The 21,328-nt window shown below is 36.9% G+C and overlaps 1 protein-coding gene across 1 annotated transcript; it reads right to left on the bottom strand.

Annotated features, from left to right (window-relative positions):
- Positions 1–1,355: 1,355 nt before the first annotated feature.
- LOC128511405 (monocarboxylate transporter 2-like) lies at positions 1,356–19,851 on the bottom strand. Its single transcript, XM_053484254.1, has 6 exons — positions 19,647–19,851; positions 11,853–11,996; positions 8,455–8,694; positions 7,536–8,120; positions 1,485–1,651; positions 1,356–1,433 (listed from the first exon to the last, which is right to left on the bottom strand). The coding sequence occupies exons 1-6, from the start codon at positions 19,849–19,851 to the stop codon at positions 1,356–1,358; spliced, it is 1,419 nt and encodes a 472-aa protein (XP_053340229.1).
- Between the last annotated feature and the right edge of the window lie 1,477 nt (positions 19,852–21,328).

Below are 21,328 nucleotides of genomic sequence, written 5' to 3'. Positions count from 1 at the left end.
AACAAATTTGACTTCATTATACATTTAACATTTAGAAAATAAAAAATGTATGGGAATACAATTTAATAGATTTTTTTTACTGTAAACTTTACATTCAGTACATTTTGTACAAAATACACTTGTTGCATCATAAGAATCAGAAAGATTTTCCTGTTTAAATTGAAAAAAATGTATATACACTTGTTAAAACAACAATTTGAAAATCCTGCAAAAAAATTAACATAGGTAATAACATAGTCTTATGTGCTATTTTCAGAAAACTATACGTTTCTCAATTGAAATCTGTAAAGTCTTTAAATGTAAAATTTGAACTAGATTTGAGCTACAGTTTTTTAGCTGCGTGTTTTAGATTTTGTGCATCAGATGCTGAGCCATGTTAACTTCTGCTTGATTAGAGAAGCCAAGAAAAAAGTATATATACAAGATGTTTTAATGCACTGGTTAGTTAGCCATTTTATTGTACAAAAACTATAGTATTATTGATTAGTAAAATGTACAATTTTAGTTTAATAAAATAATACCCGACAGACATTCAGGTCATTACACAAAGATGTATGAACTACATAACACATTTACACTTCCAGTAAAAAAATTTAGACACACCTTTAAATTCCATGGTCTCTCCTGATGTTTATTTCTTTCTACACTGTAAAACAATGCTCAAGGTATCTAAAATATGCAATAATCTCATTTAAACAGTTGATATTGGGATGTGTCTGCTATTTATGCTCTGTAAAGTCTTCAAAATGGCTCTAATCTGAGGAGCTGTTTGTTACTTGGTAGCAGAGGTAAGTTTTGATCATGAGAGACAGTTTTATCCTAGTGCTTGATGGGTTTTGCAAATGTACTTGTAAGAAATGTTCCAGAACAGCTGCCCAGCAGTTAAAAAAAAAAAAACTTACTGATATTTTGTTACTTAATTATCTAATGCCATATGTGTTATTTTATACTTTTAAAAGGTCCAGTGTTCTATTGTTCTAAAATGTAGAAAATTTATCTCAACTTGTGTCCAAACTTTTGACTGGTACTGTACGTTGGATCTAAAAAAAAAATAAAAAAAAAATAACTAAAAAAACAAAAATTTTACATTTTTTTCATGAGGCTGAGATAAAAACAGTCTATAAAACATTCTATTAAAAACAGTTTCCAAACTACATAATGTAAATATTTCGTGCATCACATTTAATCCTTTAATAGGCAACATGCACTGGACTCCTTATTGGAGTTGTAGCCATTTGGTGACGAATCAAAGAAAGGCTTTATACAATACTTAAACATGCCATATGGGGCTATATGGTTATTAAACCATGTACATATCACACCCATCCATTCTTTACTAAATCCCTTGTATCATACTATAAAGGGATGTCCTCCATCTCTGATCTGACCTCAAGTGTCCCACAATCCATGCCCTGACTTTGTTCATCTCCGTCCTGCATTTGCTCATTAGTCCTGGTATCTCCATTCAGTAGCTCATTCTGCACGTTCCTCTCGGCCAGCTCAGCGCCTTTCTCTCGGGCGTGCCGAATCGTGTCTCTTCGTCTGTAGTTGTAGAAGTTCATGGCGAAGAGGAAAAGGCCAGCAGTGAGCATCACAGCGCCACACATGTAGAACATGTAGCTGTAGTCGCCAAACATGTCTACTAGTGCACCTGTAGAAAAAAACAGCAAGTGGTTAAGCCAGGGTTTAAAGTCTAAGGATGGGTTTAAGCATCATGTGAATGTTTCATTTCCTAGTAACACCTTCAGATTCTGGGATACAGTCATGATCAACTCCTAGGGTCCAGTATGCATCTAGCTAAAATGTGTCAGTTTAAGGTAGTCTTTTAGTGATTCCTTGTGTTTAGAACTTTATCCAGTAAAGACGTTTGTCCATGCAGTAATTTTACCCACAACATCCCTACAGTAGTAACTGCATGGGTTAATGGGACTGGAGAGAATCAGGATTAACTTAAAAAGTAAATTAAAAAGAAGTAAAGTCTGATTTCTGAGATTAAAGTCAAATTCTACATGAATTCAGAGGAAAAGAAGTAAAAATTTTGAAATTGAAGATTATGACCAAATAATCAGAATTCTAAGAGTAACTTTTTCGAAGAGAAGCATCAGATGCTGAGCCATGTTAACTTCTGCTTGATTAGAGAAGCCAAGAAAAAAGTATATACAGTATACAAGATGTTCTAATGCTCTGGTTAGTTCTAGAGTCACCCATTTTATTGTACAAAAACTATAGTTTTAGTGATTGGTAAAATGTACAATTTTAGTTTAATAAAATAATACCCGACAGACATTCAGGTCATTACACAAAGATGTATGAACTACATAACACATTTACACTTCCAGTAAAAAAATTTAGACACACCTTTAAATTCCATGGTCTCTCCTGATGTTTATTTCTTTCTACACTGTAAAACAATGCTTAAGGTATCTAAAATATGCAATAATCTCATTTGAACAGTTGATATTGAGATGTGTCTGCTCTTTATGCTCTATAAAGTCTTCATAATGGCTCTAATCTAAGGTGCTGTTTGTTACTTGTTAGCAGAGGTAAGTTTTAGTCTTGCTTTTCTGGAAAGATCTTCCAGATCTGGTGTTATCATGGTGCTTGATGGATTTTGCAAATGTACTTTTACAGTATGGTCTTGACAATACTGTTCTTGTAAGAAATGTTCCAGAACAGCTGACCTTCGAGTCAAAAAAAAAACTTACTGATATTTTGTTACTTAATTATCTAATGCCATATGTGTTACAGTGGAACCTCAGATTACGAGCATAATTCGTTCCAGAAGCGGACTCGTATTCCAAAACACTCGTAAACCAAATTTAATTTTTCCATAGGAAATATGGAAACTTAAATTATTCGTTCTACAGCCCAAAAAAATAAATGCATAAAAATAATTAATACAAAATATAAAATAAAAATAAAACAAATTACCTGTACTTTACCTTAAATTTTTTTTTAATTAAATCCTGACAGATAAGTGTTTCCGTTTGTGCACGCAGGGCGTGTGTGTGTAAAATGTGCGTGCACACACACACACACACACACACACACACACACACATTAACGGATAGACCGTTTTTAAAACCGTTTAAAAATTAGCAAGGAACATGCCTAGTCACACTCGCGTGAGCGCATACTAACGGGATCACTTCTGTAAAGTAAAACAACAACAACAAAAAACAAATTAAACAGCTCCTCACCTTTGAAAACAACCTGAGAGAAGGGGGGCTGAAGGGGGGCTCGCTCGCGTTTACAGCCCCCTTCTCCCAGGTTGCCAAACAAACACACACACGCACACTCAAAAACAATGCAAGCACTAAGACCCAGCAGGGGAGACGATAGGTCTCGGCTTTACATCTCCCCTTCTCTCAGGTTGCCAAATAAACACACAAACTCTTCTCTGTCGCAACTGTTTTCAAAGGTAAGGAGCTGTTTAATTTGTTGTTGTTTTTTGTTGTTGTTGTTGTTGTTTTACTTTACAGTAGTGATCCTGTCAGTATGCGCCCAGGCGAGTGTGACTAGCGATGTTCCTTGCTAATTTTTAAACGGTTTTAAAAGCGGTCTCTCCGCTAATGTGTGTGTGTGTATTCACCCAGCAGGAGAGACGATTACCTACAATTCCGCTGCAAGCGAGAGAAAAACCGTTGGCTCACTTGTGATGACGTGACGCTCGGTGTCAAAACAAGAAGCGCATGCGTAAAACATGATACTCGGTGCTCGTAAACTAAGACAATGCTCGTTTTTCAAGTCAAAAATTATTAAAATTCGTTGCTCATCTTGCGGAACACTCGTAAACCGTGTTACTCGTAATCCGAGGTTCCACTGTATTTTATACTTTTTAAAGGTCCAGTGTTCTATTGTTCTAAAATGTAAAATGTAAAATTAATCTCAACTTGTGTCCAAACTTTTGACTGGTACTGTACGTTGGATCTAAAAAAAATAATAATAACTTAAAAACAAAACAAAAAAACTACAAGAAAATTAAAATCCTAAAATTAAAGTCAAAATTTTCACCAAATAATAGAATTCTGAGAAAAAAATTAATATTGTAAGACCAATGTCAGAATTCTGAGGTTAAAAAAAAAAGATTAAACCCTGAATTCTGAGAGAAAAACATCAGAAGTTTGAGATAAACTGAGGAAAAAAAGTAAAAAATTCTGAGATTGAAGTCTGAATTATAAAAAAAGTTGGAAAAAAAAACAGTGTGAGATTAAAGTCAATAAACAGCAAATCTAGCCTTAGCATTAGCACATAGCATTCTTGTCACTGAGTAGTTAACTGAGATGCTTACCTGTTCTCAAACATGAAAGTGAGATTTAGGATGGGATTTTTCTTTCCTTTTGAGAAATAAAAATTAGGCCCAAATGTCTCATCTATGCCTAAAAAATATTTTGAAAACTAAAAAAAAAAATATTTTCAAACAAAATTAGAAAAGTCAGCCGACGAATTTTAAACATCAAACCTACTCATTTCACTCATACTGAAGGAAAACTTTACAGACTGCTGAAAACCATATTACATCCATATTGATAATTAAATATGGGCCTAGTGCATCAAAGACCTCGGAAATGTCTAGCGTTAAAATATTTCTATCATCCTTCTGCCCTCACGCAGAAGCAGACTGGCCAACAGGTGGCACCGCAGAGCCGAAGGTCAGCTTTCAGGGCAGCCAAACCAATTAAAACCCTGCTCCTAATGAGTCCTTCCTCTGTGAAGATGATGATGGGGGAGTTTCACCGTGCCCCGCAGTCTCCACCACCCCAAACAACATCAGTGCCCGTGTTTTGATTGATCGTGGCGTGCCGTGTTTCAGGGGGATGGTGTGCGCTGATGTCCAGAATCCTCATTAAGTTGGGCGCTTGATTGGCGCGGCAGTCATTCCAGTCCATCTGTTAAAGTTGCCTTATTTTTTTTCTCCTCCTCTCGCATGTGTACTCATTGCTTAATGATCACACAGGGCGTCTAATGAGTGAGGGGATGAACCGAGATTCATTAAAATATGGGAAAGCGAAAGGCTAATTACTGCCATTTCCTATCTTCTTCCTCATTAGGCTGACCTCGAGGTTCTGGGGAGTGGCACATAAAGTCTACACGTAAAAAGGAGACACGCTATAGCGGGACGTAATAACTGTGAGTGTGAGAGAGGAAGGAAGGGGGGGAAGCACACATCGGTGCATATTTACTCTATTAAACACCGGTCTCAGAACCAAGGTCTCACAACAGATCAATGAGGCGCAGATATTTCTGCCTCATTAAACTAGAAGCAGACCGGGTTGCCAGGTCCTGCGTGACAAAGTTTGCCTGATACGAATCAGAATGGCACAAGAACGAAGAGTCGAAGTTTGAACAAGAAACTGCTGTATGAAACAGAACCAACGTTGAGATCTTTGCTTTCATGTGTGGGTCTTTGCTTCTCAGCTCCAAGTAAAACAGATGTGGTGAATCATTGAGTCCATATTATTTCAATTAAACTCCCAGCCCACATCTATACAAATCATAGTGTTCCCAGTGTTCCTCCATCTCATTTCAATCAGCTGGTCTTCATACCAAATCCAAGACAGGCTGTGAAATGGCTTCTTCTTCTTCTTCTTCTTCTTCTTCTTGGTATTTTATGAAACAATTACTTCAAATCCCTTAGACAAAAACATGATTGCTTGAGATAACTGTGTTCTTTTCTCCTTTTTTCTTTAAATCCCAGTTAGGAAAAAAAAAAGTATGTCAGCACAGATGTGATCTCTGGAAATACATGAAACATTAAATTATCTTGAGCTCAAGGGAAGATGAAATCCCCCCTCACACACACACGGCAAGCGAAGCTAGGAGGGCCAGAATAACCTTTGGCTCAGCTGTCTTTAATGTGCTCTTACCTCGGAGAGTTGGGCCGTTGCTCAGAGGACGGACTGACCGCTGCTAAAGACACATCAAGCAAAAGTCTACAGTGTAAATTCCATCGTGCTGGACAAACGTTAAACACACAATGAATTTCCTTCATTTTTTTTTTTTTTTTGCAATTTTTAAAATATATGCTGATACCTGATGGGAAATGACATTTGATTGCAAGCATTTCTATGGATTGTGCGTTTAATATCTACTCATCCAGTATTTTAACCTGCCCACACACTCGGATTACTCAGACCCATTACATGATAGAAGTAGAGCAGCTGAGGTGGCACTGGCAGCATTACCAGCTTAGCGTCTGTTGGCCGAAAGGGACCGAGGGCCGGAATGAGCGAAAAGCGTAAGGAGACTTCATTACACTCAGAGCTACTTCGCTTTGGAAAAACCTCGCTGTAATTTACACACGAAAGCGAATCCTCACGCGGCCAGAAAGCCAGAGCGACTGCGGACGATTTGCAGCACTAAATAACCGTGACCAATTACGGCCTCACCCTCACCACCTCCTCCGCCCTCTCCGCTAACACACACACACAAACACACAAACACACTCACACATTTTCCTGAGGCCCTACGTGTACCGCCACGGTGCCTCCCTTACCAACCATAATCCAATTCTGCTGGAATGTCTTACAATAATGATACCCTGGAAAGCTTTCCCACCCTGTCCTGTGTTCTTCCATTAGTTATGCATGCAGCACAGAGAGAGAGAGAGAGAGAGAGAGAGAGAGAGAGATAACAGACTGATTTATTCAAGCGCAATTTAGTTTCTTTTTGCCATCTTGAAATATAAGTGACCTTTTTCTTTGGAGGAAATGACAATAAGAAAAAAAACAAATAAGTAAACACCTTCTGTCGTTTATCACTTTGTAAAGCGCTTTGTTCGCATATCTAGAAAAGTTCTACATAAGTTGATTGCCTTTTAATACTTCAACACACTTTTAAAAGTTTTAATAGTGAAAGTTAACAAGTAGAATAAGAAATCTGAATTAGGCATCTTGAAGGATTTTCTTTTGTTCACTTGAATAAAAAGGCCTAAGTTTCCTGGAAACAGTCTAAATACAAGCACCGCAACATATTTTTATTCTCTGTTGAAACAGTAGGGCTTTTTTATTGTTAAAAAAATTATAAAAACTTTAAAACAAGATTTCCTAGCCAACCGCAATAATATTTACTTTCAATATTGTTTTTTAAATATTATTATTATTATTATTATTATTATTATTATTACATAATTCATTTATTCATTCATCTCATTATTATCTAGACACATTTTTCTCACACATACACACTTTCTTAAATTTTCTTTTTTAAATTTTCTTTTCATTTTTGTGAAGCTGTTTTGAGACAATGGCCATTGTTAAAACGCTATATAAATAAAATTTAATTGACTTATCATAAATTTTTATTAATCAAGAATTACTTTTATGGTTTCAATTCATTCATTCTTGTTTTGGGATATAAATTGTATTGAGGGTTTTTTAAAATATATTTTGTCTACTGTGGTTTGTTTAGTGTGATGTTCTTGAAATAGTGGCAATAATTGAATAAACTAATATCATGCAAAGCCTTTTCCCCCAGAAGCTATGGCAGATTATAATATTACCCACATTTACATACCACCAATCCACTAAACCAACCTGCAATGGGTGGTCCAAGCAGAACCGGGCAGCACTCGAAGATCGTGACGAGTCCCACGGCGCTGGAGAACTTGCTCGGTCCTACCACATCCATGAGACACTCGAAAAGCAGGGCGAACACCATGCCGTACACCAGGCCGTAACACAATGCGTACGCCATCAACCCCCAATAACCGGAGGCCAGCGGGCACAGCAGGTGGCACACGCCATTGTAGGTAATGGCAAAGCTGAAGAGGTACTGGATCCTGGGCCTCACACGAGCGGTGTTGGCGAGGATGCCCGTGCCTGGCCGGGCAAACATGTCCACAAGCGCCAGTGCAGAGAGCAAGCTGGCAGCCGAGTACTCGTCCATGCCACGGTGCTTGGCATACGGTGCCAAAAAGATCATTGGCGCAACAATGCCAAAGAACATTAGCATGTTTCCTATTAGGTAGATGATAAAACCACGGTGATGGAAGAGAGACAGGTCCATGAAGCAGCTGACACTTTTTGAGCAGCACCTCTTTGTTTTGGTTTGCACCTGGGCTTCATTTTCACAACAATTTATCTTCACGGCTCCATTTGTCTTGGGTCTGCGGGGGCCACCTACTATTGAGTAACAGGAAAATACTTAAGAAAGTTTTCAGAGATATGCAAGTATGCTGGTTATTATTGCACAGACTTTTGTTCAGCAATATCCAAATATATCTTTTGTACGACAGCTTAAAATTTAAAAGGTTTTACCAATAAAACTGACAAGTTTTCTTATAATCATCAATCCCTAACCTCATGGAACAACCACAGTTGGTTGCATAATCCTGCATTTGTCCTGTATAGCGTTCAATAAGCTCTAACGTACATCTACTATTATGCAACGAGCCACATTTGCTAGACTGGAAACACACAAAACATGAGACCAAGAGATAACCTGCACCCCTACCATCATTTAGAGGTCTCATTAGTGATCCGGCCACACAGCAGTTCAGCAGCATGGCCCCGAGGATACAGAAGCTTCCCCTCCAGCCAAAACGTTCAAACAGGAACTGGTTCAGAGGTGCCAGCGTGCAGAGGAAAACCGGACTACCTGCCATGGCCAGGCCATTGGCGATGGGCCTCCTGACCTGGAAGTACTTCCCAATTATAGTCAGGGATGGCTGGAGGTTAAAAGAAAGTCCAAGACCTGCAGGAAAATTAAGATGGAAGTTAACACAAGCTCCATTTTCAAAGTCAGTAAGGCCATTCACGACCGCACCGCTCCACATGATTAAATTAAGGCCGATCCCACTCAGTTCGCATTAGAGTTCCATCTCATTTCACATTGCCGACTAAAAACTCATTAACAGAACCTGAAATAATTTCTCAAATGAATCTGCGAGGTAAATGGTAATAAATTAGACTCTCTTTACCAAAGAAAATCCAATTTAATGCTGTCTCATTCTCTAAACGAGCATCTTATTCATTGAACAGGATCGCATATGAAGAAGGAGAGCTTGAGGTTGGATTGATATATTCCCAGCATTCAGGAATCTGCAGAATGAAGGCTTCATGCTCTCTTGCTGTCTGCCATTCATTATAGTTGCTTTTTTGTGGAGATAAGCAAAAATTCCTTTAAAACTTTTCTACATGGAATAAATGACATTTTCTCCTATGAGATTTCATAGAGCATGCATGCTGGTAATGTCGTAATGCATTCAGAATAACGATCTGCTAACGGAGTTACACAATGTGGTTATTCATACAAATGTAGACGTTTTATCTTCAGTTTGGCTCTTTTGCATGACCATAAACAACTCCTTTTATAACTTTGTGCTATAAGGTCAAATGTGCAACTGTATAACAGAAAATGTGATTTGATTCCCCAGGCTGAGGCTACAAACTGTTCACTGATGAAGACATGGGTATAATAGTTTTAAGAAAAGATTTCAACTCATATTGCCCTGTAGTTGAACAGCTGACGGGGTCGAGGTCAGGTTTCTTAATCAGATATAAAGAATAACATGAGCTTAGAGAGGTCAGCAAATTACATGTTTGCAACAATTAGTGTAAATTTAAATTAACCAAATTTTCACCAATTTCACCAAAATTGGAAGCAAGTTCATGTTGATCAAAATCTTGGTTAATATAATTGAATTATAATATAATTGATGTAATATAATTGAATAAGGTCCATGACATACCAAGTTTAACATCTATGTTCAAGGGCACAAAATGGAATTGTGACAAAACCAGTATTTAAACGTAAACCTTCTGAAACCATTACAATATGCAATGTAATATACTGTGGTCCCATCCCAGTGTAGCGTGGCTCTATTACGGGAAAATACTGCTCATAATCTCAGAACCAGGGAGCAGACAAACAGGCTAAACTGACCGTCTGCTAACTGCACAAAGTCGTCACTCAGGTTCCACCATATTGAGAATGTGTCCGTTCCCCGAGCTAAATAAGAATGTATAAATACTGTAGAAATTTAGTTTTTTTCCTGAGAGAGATGGACACCATCCTGCCCTAACAGGTCAGCTTTATCCTTAGAAGTATTCCAATTATCTATAAAGCCTACATTATTTTGACAGCACTAACTAGACATACAGCGGTTCAGCAACCATAACCTGCTATAAGCTACAGTATATCGCCACACTACACCAGGATGGGGCTAAAGTATATTATGTCACAGATTGCAAGAGTATCAGATTGTTGGTTCAAATCCTGGTATTTCCACAACTCGTTTCCGATCTTGGTGTAATTTTATTTAAATGTGTAACTTGCCCACCTCTCTAAGCTTATAAAACTGTGTAACTCTTTATAAAATACATAATGTACATTAATCTTGTCTTACACTGTTCATGAATCGAATGTATAGTGTTAGTAAATTCAAAAATCTCCGGCAGGAACTGTGACTCAGTGTTTGAGTCTACGAGAGAAATAGCTCCAGGTTAAAATGAATATCTCTAAGTGTAAGGCTTAGCTGTCCGAGTGATGAATGAGTGGAGTGAATTCGGAACAGCTGGAATACCGTAGCATGTGCCTGAGGAGCAAAAAATGGAAAGTAATACACATCCCGAGCTTATTAAGCCATCGCAATAATTTTTTAATAAAGACTTTTAATTTCGTCCGGTGTAAGCCTAGACCCCATGTGGACCTTTTGCTAAAAGCATTACTCCATTGATGGTGACCTCGAAATAATAAAAAGAAACCAAGAGGGTCATCGCGAGTCTCAGTAGGACTTCTGTGCCCACTCAATCCACACATAAATCCTCCATGGCAGACTGTCGGTGGGTAATGAGGCTCGCTGGGCACGTGCTCTGGGTAACCAGCTTGGCACGTACGATCCTTCCCTCAGAGGGAAGAGCCAGGACAGTGCAGACTTAATTACACCCAGAGAGAGAGAGAGCGACAGAGAGAGAGAGAGAACAATTGACAGATAGATAATCAGTGGGTGGGTTGTGAAAAAGACAAAGAAAGATTGTGAAGGAAAAAGAGGAAGATGTGACATAGAGAGCCAGAACAAAAGACAAAGGAATTAGTGTACAAGCAAGTGATCCATGGAATGATATCTGTTCCCTGAGGCATGACACGAGTGCGAAACCCGAGAGTAACCTCCAGACCTGCAGGACAGAAGACCGATAAACAAGTGGAACTCTGGTCCTCCCTATACACACTCCAATTACACACACTCCAGAGAGCTCAACTCCGACACTCAGATGGACAAAGTCCTAATGGAGAGATCAGCTAGTGACAGAGCCCGGGGACTAAAGGTTCCTCCGAATTCAGCTCAATTTGACTTGTAGACGGCTAAAACACAGTATTGGTGCTGATTAAAAAATGTTATGTTATACATATAATACAAAAAATTCTGAAGTTTATGCAACATGGAAGTGACCCATTAGAAGTTACTAACTTCAGATGTTTTGTAGAGATGATTTTATATGTGCCCCCAAAAATGGGCATTTTTCAGCGTTATACTGTCTCACTTCATATAATATTTATTTAAAATTGATTTAAAATGCAAATGAATTATATTTCTTTATTGTATTAAGCAAATTAGTTTCTTTTAATCTGATAAAAAATATCAATGTGTGTGCATATTTACAAAAAAACAAAGCATGGATCAAGAGATAAGAAGTATTAAGTATTATTTAAAAAATGGTTCAATATGATCCTGTCTGAAAGTGCACTTTTTTACCTAGATGAAGGACTTTTTAACGCCGATACCATGTTTTGGCTGATAGTGTGCAATGTTAGTGTGGAAATAGCATGTTTATAGCTATAGCTTATATACAGTAGATTTAAAGGATCTAAAAAGGTGATGACCGCAGGAAAGAAGGGAGTCGTGTCTGTACCTCCGATGATCCCGACACATATGTACAAGTGAGTGATGGTTCTGCTGAATGAAGCCGCCACCATCGACACGCTGCACATGAGGCCTCCTGTAATAACCACAGGTCTGCTGCCATAGCGATTCACCAACACACTGCTCACTGGACCTGCACACAGACAGAAAGACGGTAAATTAGTACAGTTAGGGTTGTACAAGGCGCTGAGTGTCAACAGACGAGGCCATTAGGGCGCTTGTAAGAGCGGAAACCCACCAAGCACGGGGAGAACATGCAAACTCCATGCACACAGAGACAGGAATCGAACCCGAACCCTGGAGGTGCAAGGCGACAGTGCTAACCACTACACCACCGTGCCTGTAAGAGCTGACAAACTTATTTATCATTTATAAGATGCTTAATCTTAATCTCCTAATTTAACATATTGTTTTATTATTAAGGTTTTATTATAATTCACCCACTATTGGCAAATACATACATAAGGAAGGGCTAATTAGAACTAGAGTATAGTTGTAACAAATAGTTTTTAGGTCTAATGGTTTAAATTTCTAATCCAAGCAAATTAAACCTTAAGCATTTTTGAATTTGAAATAAAAAAAAGTAAATAAATAACTAAATAAATAAATAAATAAAAGGAAAAAAATCTTTTAATGTGACATTGAGCTGTCTATTCTTTTGTACAACATGCGAGAATTAATTATGATATTACTGTTATTGTAAAAAGGAATGACAAAATGTGTTATCTTGGCAAAATTGTACATTGTAGTGATTCTTTCATTAACAGGATAAACGAAAGGGTTAAAATCAACGGACGAAAAGTAAGAGAGGAGAAAAGACTGAAGGCAAGGTCTTATTTGCATCATACTTTGCATAATTTGATGAAAACAATAGCTTTGTTTAGCAGCATTAAGCCCAAAATCTCTGACAGACATGACAGGAAACTGCCTCAGCGCTCATCTCGTCTCATCTCATCTCGTCTCATCTCATCCTACTTCGCCTCGGAGTTTAGCAGCAAACACTTTTGATGACACCTATTAGATTACGATCACGTTTCATATTGCTTTGATGTTTATGTAAAACAACTGCAGAAGAAGAAAATTATCAACTAAATTATCCACATCAATCAGCAAGTCAGATTGTCTTTTTCGGAAGAAAATTAAAGACAGAAAAAAAGGCACCCGGTGTTAAAAGGCCAAATCATTACCAAAAGGACATTTCTTAAAACGGACGGAACTGCAGACGTATAATCTAGCTTTAAAGGACAAATCTGTTTGCTATTCCAGGTTTGATTCAAAAGGTCAAAGAAGGCTTTTGCAATTATAAAATGAGCGCATACAAATAGAAAAAAAAAAGTTGTTGAGAAAAAAGTGTGTTGTGTTGATAAAACTGAATTTTGTTGGAGGTTAATCAGAAAACATATGAGTGGAAATAAGGTAATGGAATGGAGGGAAATAGTGTGTTTAACATGAAATCAGATACTTATAGATTATTAGCAAAAAATAATGTGAAGAGGTTACATTTAGAACGTTACATGTTTAATATAAAAAAAGTTTTTTGTGTTTTGTGTTTTTTTTTATCTTATGATTCTGTTTGAGTTTCATTTGGAAAATATTAAGAAGGAAAACTTAATCTAAGAAAGGGATTTAAGAATGTTAGCCTGTTTAACTTTAAATATGTTTTAAGATTATTAGGAAAACCTTACAACAGTGTTTCCCCAAAATCTGGGCATTGGTGGACTAGTGGGCATTAAGGGTATTGCAGGTTTTCAGCAAGACATCATTTAGACCCATTAAATAAAATGTTTTTAATAATAAAAAAAATTCTCATGAGGTTCAATGTTTCCATTAATTTATTGTTTATTAAGAATTAGTTTCTTATTAATTATTTACATTTTAAAAAGTAACCAGAACTAATAACAAAAAAAAAAACTTAAGTTTTAAACAGCATTATATTCTTCATTTATCTTACATTTGAGAATGGCTGGATTAGAAGAAAAAAGTTTATGTAACACACAGTATGCTCATCTTAACATTCTTAGCTTCATTTGAACTTAATAGGGTCAAATTAGTGGTAAAAATTTAATGTAAGCTAAAAAAAATAAAAATAAACAAAAAAAGGCACATTCAGCTTAAAATTATGCCCAGTGTTTGAGAATACTGTAACTAGAATATATATGAGAAATTAATGTTCAGCTTAAAGGAAAACATTTTGGTGTGGGGGCAGGGGGAGGGTTCACTGTAAGATTAAAAAGGCATGTTCAGCGCTTGTTTAAGATGAAAAGGAAATCATTATGGTAAATTAAATGTAAGACAAATACATATGTCCAACCTAAAAATGTGAGTTTGGTTTAAGATCAATTGGAAAATATTAATTAAAGTTAATTTTAGAGCACAAGCTAATAAATCGCATGTTCAACTGTCTGGCTGTTGAGATTAATAAGGAAATATTATTTAGATTAATAAGAAATGGTTACAGTAACTATATATATTTATTTTTTCCCTTCAATATATATATATATGTTTTATAAAACATAATTTTTTTCAACTGTAACCATTCCTTATTAGTATCAGAAAACGGTTAGTGAGAAAAACTAATGTAACATGGAAATCACACAATTGAAAGGCACTTAAAGGAACACGAATGTATGTATATATATATATATATATATATATATATATATATATATATATATATATATATATATATATAATAAAGGAAAAAAAAGTTTTACAAAAAAAGTCCCTCCCTGAATTAGAATGAATGAATGAATGTTCAATTATTTGTCACATGCACTTTACAGAGCAGTGAAATGTCTTCTTCGCATATCCCAATTAGGAAACTGGGGTCAGAGCACAGGGTCAGCCAGCTTACAGCGCCCCTGGAGCAGATAGGGTAAAGGGTCTTGTTTAAGGGCTCAACTTGGCGATGCTGGGGCTCGAACCCCTGACCTTCCGATCAGTAACCCAGTAACCCACAGCCTTAACCGACATAAGCTCTAGTCCAGGAGTAAGTTCATAAGTCGAATTTGTTTATAAGTCAGACAAAGTAAGCCTTATACACCTTTTACACAATTATACAATGTGATATATATATATATATATATATATATATATATATATATATATATATATATATATATATATATATATATATATATATATATGAATTTCAAGAAACTTTACCCTGTAAGAATAGTGTAAGAATGTAGTGTAAGAATAGTTATTGCTAGACAATTTTTAACATCACATCTCTATATTTGTTCTCAGTTTGTTTGCAAGCTTAATTTTGGATTAGCTTAGTTAAACTTCCCATCTTTTTTTGACAAATTCCGGATTATAAATGGTTATTCTGGAGTTTCTGGCTCAGCTCTGATTGTCTAGATTTTTTACTAAGGGTAAAATGGGAGCTAATCCTAGAGCAAGAAGGCGGGACTTAGGGTTTCTTTTACCACATGAAATCTTAGTATGAGTCTAAAATGCAAATAATTTTAAATCAGATGGTTGATTGATGACGAGGATTATTTTGCGAGTGTAGCCGCTTGTTTAGCATTCAAAAAACATATTTTTTCTTGTCCATCTAGAGGCACTGTAAAATTTCTATTAAAAATATTTTTGTTAGTATTTCTTTTTAGATTTTTGATATTATTAAGTACTGTGCGCAAGCTGAGGAAATAGCACATTAAAGTAACCAGGATCAGGATTGTTGTTCTGGTAAAGTCGATTACGGATGACTCATCCTGCGCTGACGCCATTTACGGAACCACAGTGAAGTAGAGCTAGAAAATATTAATCACACCATCATTATGGGCTGTTTGTGCGTTTGTCTGATCCCATGATGCACCACGTAGGAGAAAAGCTCGCTCCACAATCAACAAGCTGATGATCACTCGCAGAGATTCTGTTTTGAAAGGATGATTTATTTCGGCTTCAGAGTCGCTAATGGCCTGTTGTTATCCTTCATTTCGGGTGCTTACAAGCTTGTAAAACTTTTATGATTATGTGGTTGGGCTGTAAATTATGTAGGGCGGGTCTCGCTTTCATGAGCACGGCGAAAGCACTAATCAACTGAACGAGCGCTCGAAGAGACAACAGGAAGCGAAAAAAGGCACACGAGAAGGAGATGTTTGCTTCCTTTCGCTTAATCAGAGGCAAAAAATATGCTGAAAAACAGCCTTATTTACAGGCGTAAAGCTGATCACTTCACAGTGTAGCGGGAACGTACATTTTACTTCTAAGCAACAGTAAATAAAGAAATATATAATGATTAAAAAAAAAATTATGTGTGGTACTATTTGTATGCGAGTAATGACCACAAAAAAATTAGCCACTTTACTTAAATAAAATGCATGATATATATTTATGCATAGAATATTAGAGCAAAAGTTAGTGCCCCCAAGTTGTTTAATATACTGAAGGTAAATCAGAAATATTTATTTTTCCTTTTTTTTTTAAGGCTTGTTTTTTTTTGTCCCTAAAGCCATATTTCCCTAAAGTGCGACCTTATTAGGAAACTTCTTCAAAATTAAAAAAAAAACATTTTTTATGTATATAAATCTTGTGTTATGAAAACCTGCTGAACGTGAGCAGCGGAAGAGCAGAGCGGATTAGCGCGTGGCTCGGCGTTCATTTCGCGAGGTGACATTTCCTCAGGAGGGATTTCAATATCTCCTAAAATCCCAGTCACCTGAGGAAGACGGGGGTCATCACACATCACGGAGTTCCCATGGGGAGCGACGCTGAAGGGGAAAAATGCAGTGGTGTCCGTGCGTGATGAATTTCTGCTGTCTTTCTTCCAGTGAGCGCGGGGTGACATTGGGAAAGGAGCCAAGGGCGTTATGATGAAGGCCACGCCGTCACCGTTACACAGGGGAACTCTGTCTCTATCTCTGTTAATGATGATGGTTCTCTGAAACCTTAGCACTCTGCAGCTTTATGCCTCTTTGTGGGACTAATTTTGTTGCTCATTAAAAAATAGAATAAAAAAAGTGGTGCAATTACAGACCCCTTTAGCTCAGATATATATACTGTATATAAAAGGATCATTGTGCCATATGTACATGGTTGGCAGGGTGGTTTAGTGGTTAGCACTGTCACCTTTCACCTCCAGGCTCTGGGTTCAATTCCCACCTCAGTTCTGTGGGCATGGAGTTTGCATGTTCTCCCTGTGCTTGGTGGATTTCCTCCTGGTACTCTGGTTTCCTCCCACACTCCAAAGACATACAGGTTAAAATAATTGGCGTTCCTAAATTGGCCGTAGCGTGTGAATGTTGATCAGAGGTTTTGCCATGGTCATAAAATGGGAATAAATACATTGGTCACCACTGGTCTCAATGGTTCCTAGCTGGACTACAGAGGTTCCTAGAAGGATAGATGGATAGATTCCGTCCCGTACGGCAATCAGGCGACACACCACCAAAGGGCTAAACTGAATTTTTAACTGTCACTGTTCTCAGCAGTTACTCCCACCTGCCTGCATATAGTCCAATCAGCATCAAGATTTGTTCCATAGAGCACTGCACTGAGCCCGTCACTTTCAGGGTGATTTCAGTCTGGTGAAAATCACCCAGATAATTCTCATGGAGTGTCATATGAAATTTCTTTTTTCAAACTGTAGAAACTGCAGTGCGTTCAGGTTCTGGAAGGGCTCGCACTAACGTGATTTCTCATATGTACATCCTAAAATTTGCAGGAGTAGCAACCTCGCGGGATTCACAACATGCCCAATAGTCATTCGACATGGCTAATATTAGATTGGTGTAGATTGTTAGATTATGTACAGGTATATATGAACATTTTGGATATTTGTGTAGCGTGCTGCCATCTTTAAATGTGTTCCAAATCATTTGGGAACGCTTATACAAGAAAACGTGATTAAACACTTTTGTGCCCTCCTGTGGACACTGCATGTAACTGCATGAGAACAAGGGCTACGATCCAGCGGTTACAATTTTATTTTAAGACTCCTGAGTAATAATCTGAAATAAGCATTTAAACTTTAAACATTAGTATTTTTTTTAAGTTAATGTGAAACAGCCCCGCCTACAAAGTTGTCCATGAGTCGCCGCTGCATTTGGCGGAGACTTAATGATAATCAGCTTTGATCAGAAGGTGTTGATTAATTATCCATAACAGGACTTCTGAGTGTTTAGTAACAGATACAGCGACAGTCAACACACAGACGTTAAACACAACTGTATTTGGATAAAAAGTATGATTTGGTCTAAGAGGAACAGAACACTTCCAGGCATGCTCTGAAAGGAAACGAATGTTACAAGGGGAAAACGTTGGTTGATTATTTTCCTGCATTTAATGATTCGCACTCCTTATTTAATGATTATCTTATCATTACATTTTCCTGTAAGCACAAAGTAAGACAAAATAATTAAATGCTTTTATGGATTGTAAAGGCACAAAATAAAAACTTTATTATTAATAAAGTTAAAAATTTTATTATTGATTTAAAAAGAAATTGTACCACTTACAGCATTGCACAAAACTAAAAGTAATCCAGAGGAAAAGTTTGTACAAATGAATGCAGGTGAGTAAAAATCACATGATCATCATCTTTTAAACTGCTCTTCAATCTGAACTCGACTTTCAGACTCAACTATTATAATGAGTCCTGGTCATGTGACTAAATACTTTAGGATAATTTTTGGAAACTTTCTTGAAAATCATGTTCTTCGTTATATCGAAGTTATATCGAATATTAATTAGACTTTTTTTATTGCATTCATTTCTTACTGCTTTGTCATGTTATATTTTTTTAAACTAAGCATTGTACGTAGTTAAATATCTTGAGTCTAGTCAAATTTATCTAAAATTTCTTAATATAAGATTACAAAAAACCAAATACAAGATTATTATGCATATTTCTAGACATTTTTAAGTGTTTAATTTCTAGTTTTAAGCAATTATTTCTCGAAAGAAGCAAAATTACTTGCCAATAGAACAAGTTTTAACAATGTTAACAATGTTTTTTTTTTATATCTAGAAATAAGTATAATAATAACTTTGTTTTAATTTTATTTTAATAAATTCAGACAGATTGAAATAATTTTTACTTGGCACTTTTTTTTTTTACAAAAAAAAGTCCTTCTTTTGATTTCTAAAACCAATTTTAACAAACAGTTAAAAAATTTACAATAGGCCATTTAGACTCTTGAACCTACATTGTCTAGACGAAGCCATAAAGATGTTATGAAGAACTTAACAGTAAGTTCTTTTTGTAGTAAAAGTTTTGAGTAGATTTAGCGATCCCATATGGAACAATTTTTCCAGATTTTTTTTTTCCCAAACTTTTTTCATGACATTATGAGCTTCCAAACTCTTAAGAAAAAAAGTTAAAACCACTGTATAACCCTATGAGCGCATTGATTTGACCGTTAAAGATTTCACACACAAAAAAAAGCTTACAAGTGTTTCCGTATCAGAAAGAGTTCCAAGTACAAACTCCGTTAGAAAGTTACGTCCACTTAATGATTCAAAGAACCCTTGAAGAACTTGACACAACCATCTCGAATAGCATCCATATCTTCAGATAAAACTAAAGCTCTGTCTAGATACAATACTGTTAAAATGACAAACTTTACAGCATACCCTTTTTCAAATTCCACAAACAAAGAGCGCTGCCTGTGCGCTAACACACACCATACTCTGAATACTAATCCAGTCTAGGATCTTGCAGCAACCAAGAAATCAGCTCTTCTAAAGCATTGAAGATTAAAACACATTAGTATTCACAGACAAGCTTGAGAGAAAAAAAACCCTGCAGTGCTTATGAAAGATTGAAGAATCTCACCTCCTGCATACGTAACAGCCAGCATGATGGAGGAAACCCAGGCGATCTGGCTGTAGGACACACTGAAGTGCCGCTGGATCTCCTTGAAGTACATGGTCAGGGCTTTGGGAAAAGCGTAGGAGAAGCCGAGGGAGATGAAGGCGCCGAGCACCACCACCCAGCCCCAGCCTCCGTCCGGAGGGCTGGAGCGTGAAGCTGAGGCCATGAGCGAGCGGATGGGAGAGAAGCAAGCGGAAATGTAGAGAAGGGAATGAGTGAAAGGTTAAGGATGAGGGCCAGGAGGTTCCTCTAGAGGTCGACCTTTGTACCTTATGCTAAGTCAATCAATGCTTGACAGTGCTACTCAATACCATGTGACATCGGGGTAATCACCGGTGATTAACGGCCGATACGTGTCAGTATAATGCACAATATCCACTTATTTTCACTGTTTGCTGAGGTAACACTGAGCTAGGGTCTAGTTTCATACAGGACTTAAAACTAGATCTAAGTTCTATTTAATTATAATAATAATAATAAAGTAAAAAAATGAATGCTTATGTAGCTGGATGAAAAACGCTATCAAGAAGAAGAAAAGAACGTCACAGTTTAAGGTAGGAGTATTTCCGTGTATTATTCACTCATTTTAATTTCTACAGGTGTAGGAAGTTCTTTTCCCTAAGCTCCAGGTGATCTCCAAATCTTGTCTTCCTGATATCGGCCAGCATTAACCAGTTCCTCATTGATGACAGCAACTCAGTAGTAAGGTTTCCAATAGTTGCGTTTTACAAGGTGGGCAAAATAAAACATCCAAAAGATACAGCAATTATATTATTTAAGTGGAAAATATGAAGTATGAATGAACGTTGTCATTTGAAGATCTACCAACTCCACATAATGAGCACTTCAAGGGATGTTTAAAAAGAAACCATTAAAAAGACATACATTTCATTTTGGACGTTTTTTTAGACATGACTTTTTTTAACCTACAATACTAGCATTTACTCATTTAGTCATGTTACTCAAATGTCCTTAATTCAAGCTGTTAAGTCTCCTGCTACCTCACCTATGAGTAATGAGTTTGTTTTTGTTGTTCTTGAATACCTACAGTGGGATTTGAACCCGGACCCTCGATGATGATGAGGCAAGAGCTTTCCGACAAGACTGTACGTGAGCCGAGCTGTTTTATTAAAGGTGAGCTCCAGCATGTGTCTCAGCGGGATCAAGGTTCAGTTGGAATGTGTGTGACATGCTGTCCCTGCAGGCCAATAGGACTGAGACTACCGGCTGGTGAGCAGAAGGTGTTAAGCTCATTTTTATTGTCCATATGCATTTATTTGTTATCACACACTGTAACTTATTTGTGTTCACTTTAACAATTTTCTTCTCTAGACATACTATCTCCCTTTACAATTGTGCGTGTGTGTATACAGTTGCAAGAAAAAGTATGTGAACCCTTTGGGATTACGTGGAGTTTTGCATGAATTGGTCAAAATGCTCTGATCTACATCTAAGTCACAACAAAATAATACTACACAAACATTATATGTTTCTATGTTTCTATTGAAGATAACATTCAGTAAACATTCAGTGCTGGGTGGAAAAAGTATGTGAACCTTTGGACTTAATAACTGGTTGACCCTCCTTTGGCAGCAATAACCTCAACCAAACTTTTCCTGTAGTTGCAGATCAGACCTGCACTG

Source organism: Clarias gariepinus, chromosome 23, assembly GCF_024256425.1.
Source record: "Clarias gariepinus isolate MV-2021 ecotype Netherlands chromosome 23, CGAR_prim_01v2, whole genome shotgun sequence".
Lineage (NCBI taxonomy): Eukaryota > Metazoa > Chordata > Actinopteri > Siluriformes > Clariidae > Clarias > Clarias gariepinus.
The sequence above is the reverse complement of the archived record's forward strand: the minus strand, read 5'-3'. Positions and strand labels throughout refer to the sequence as shown.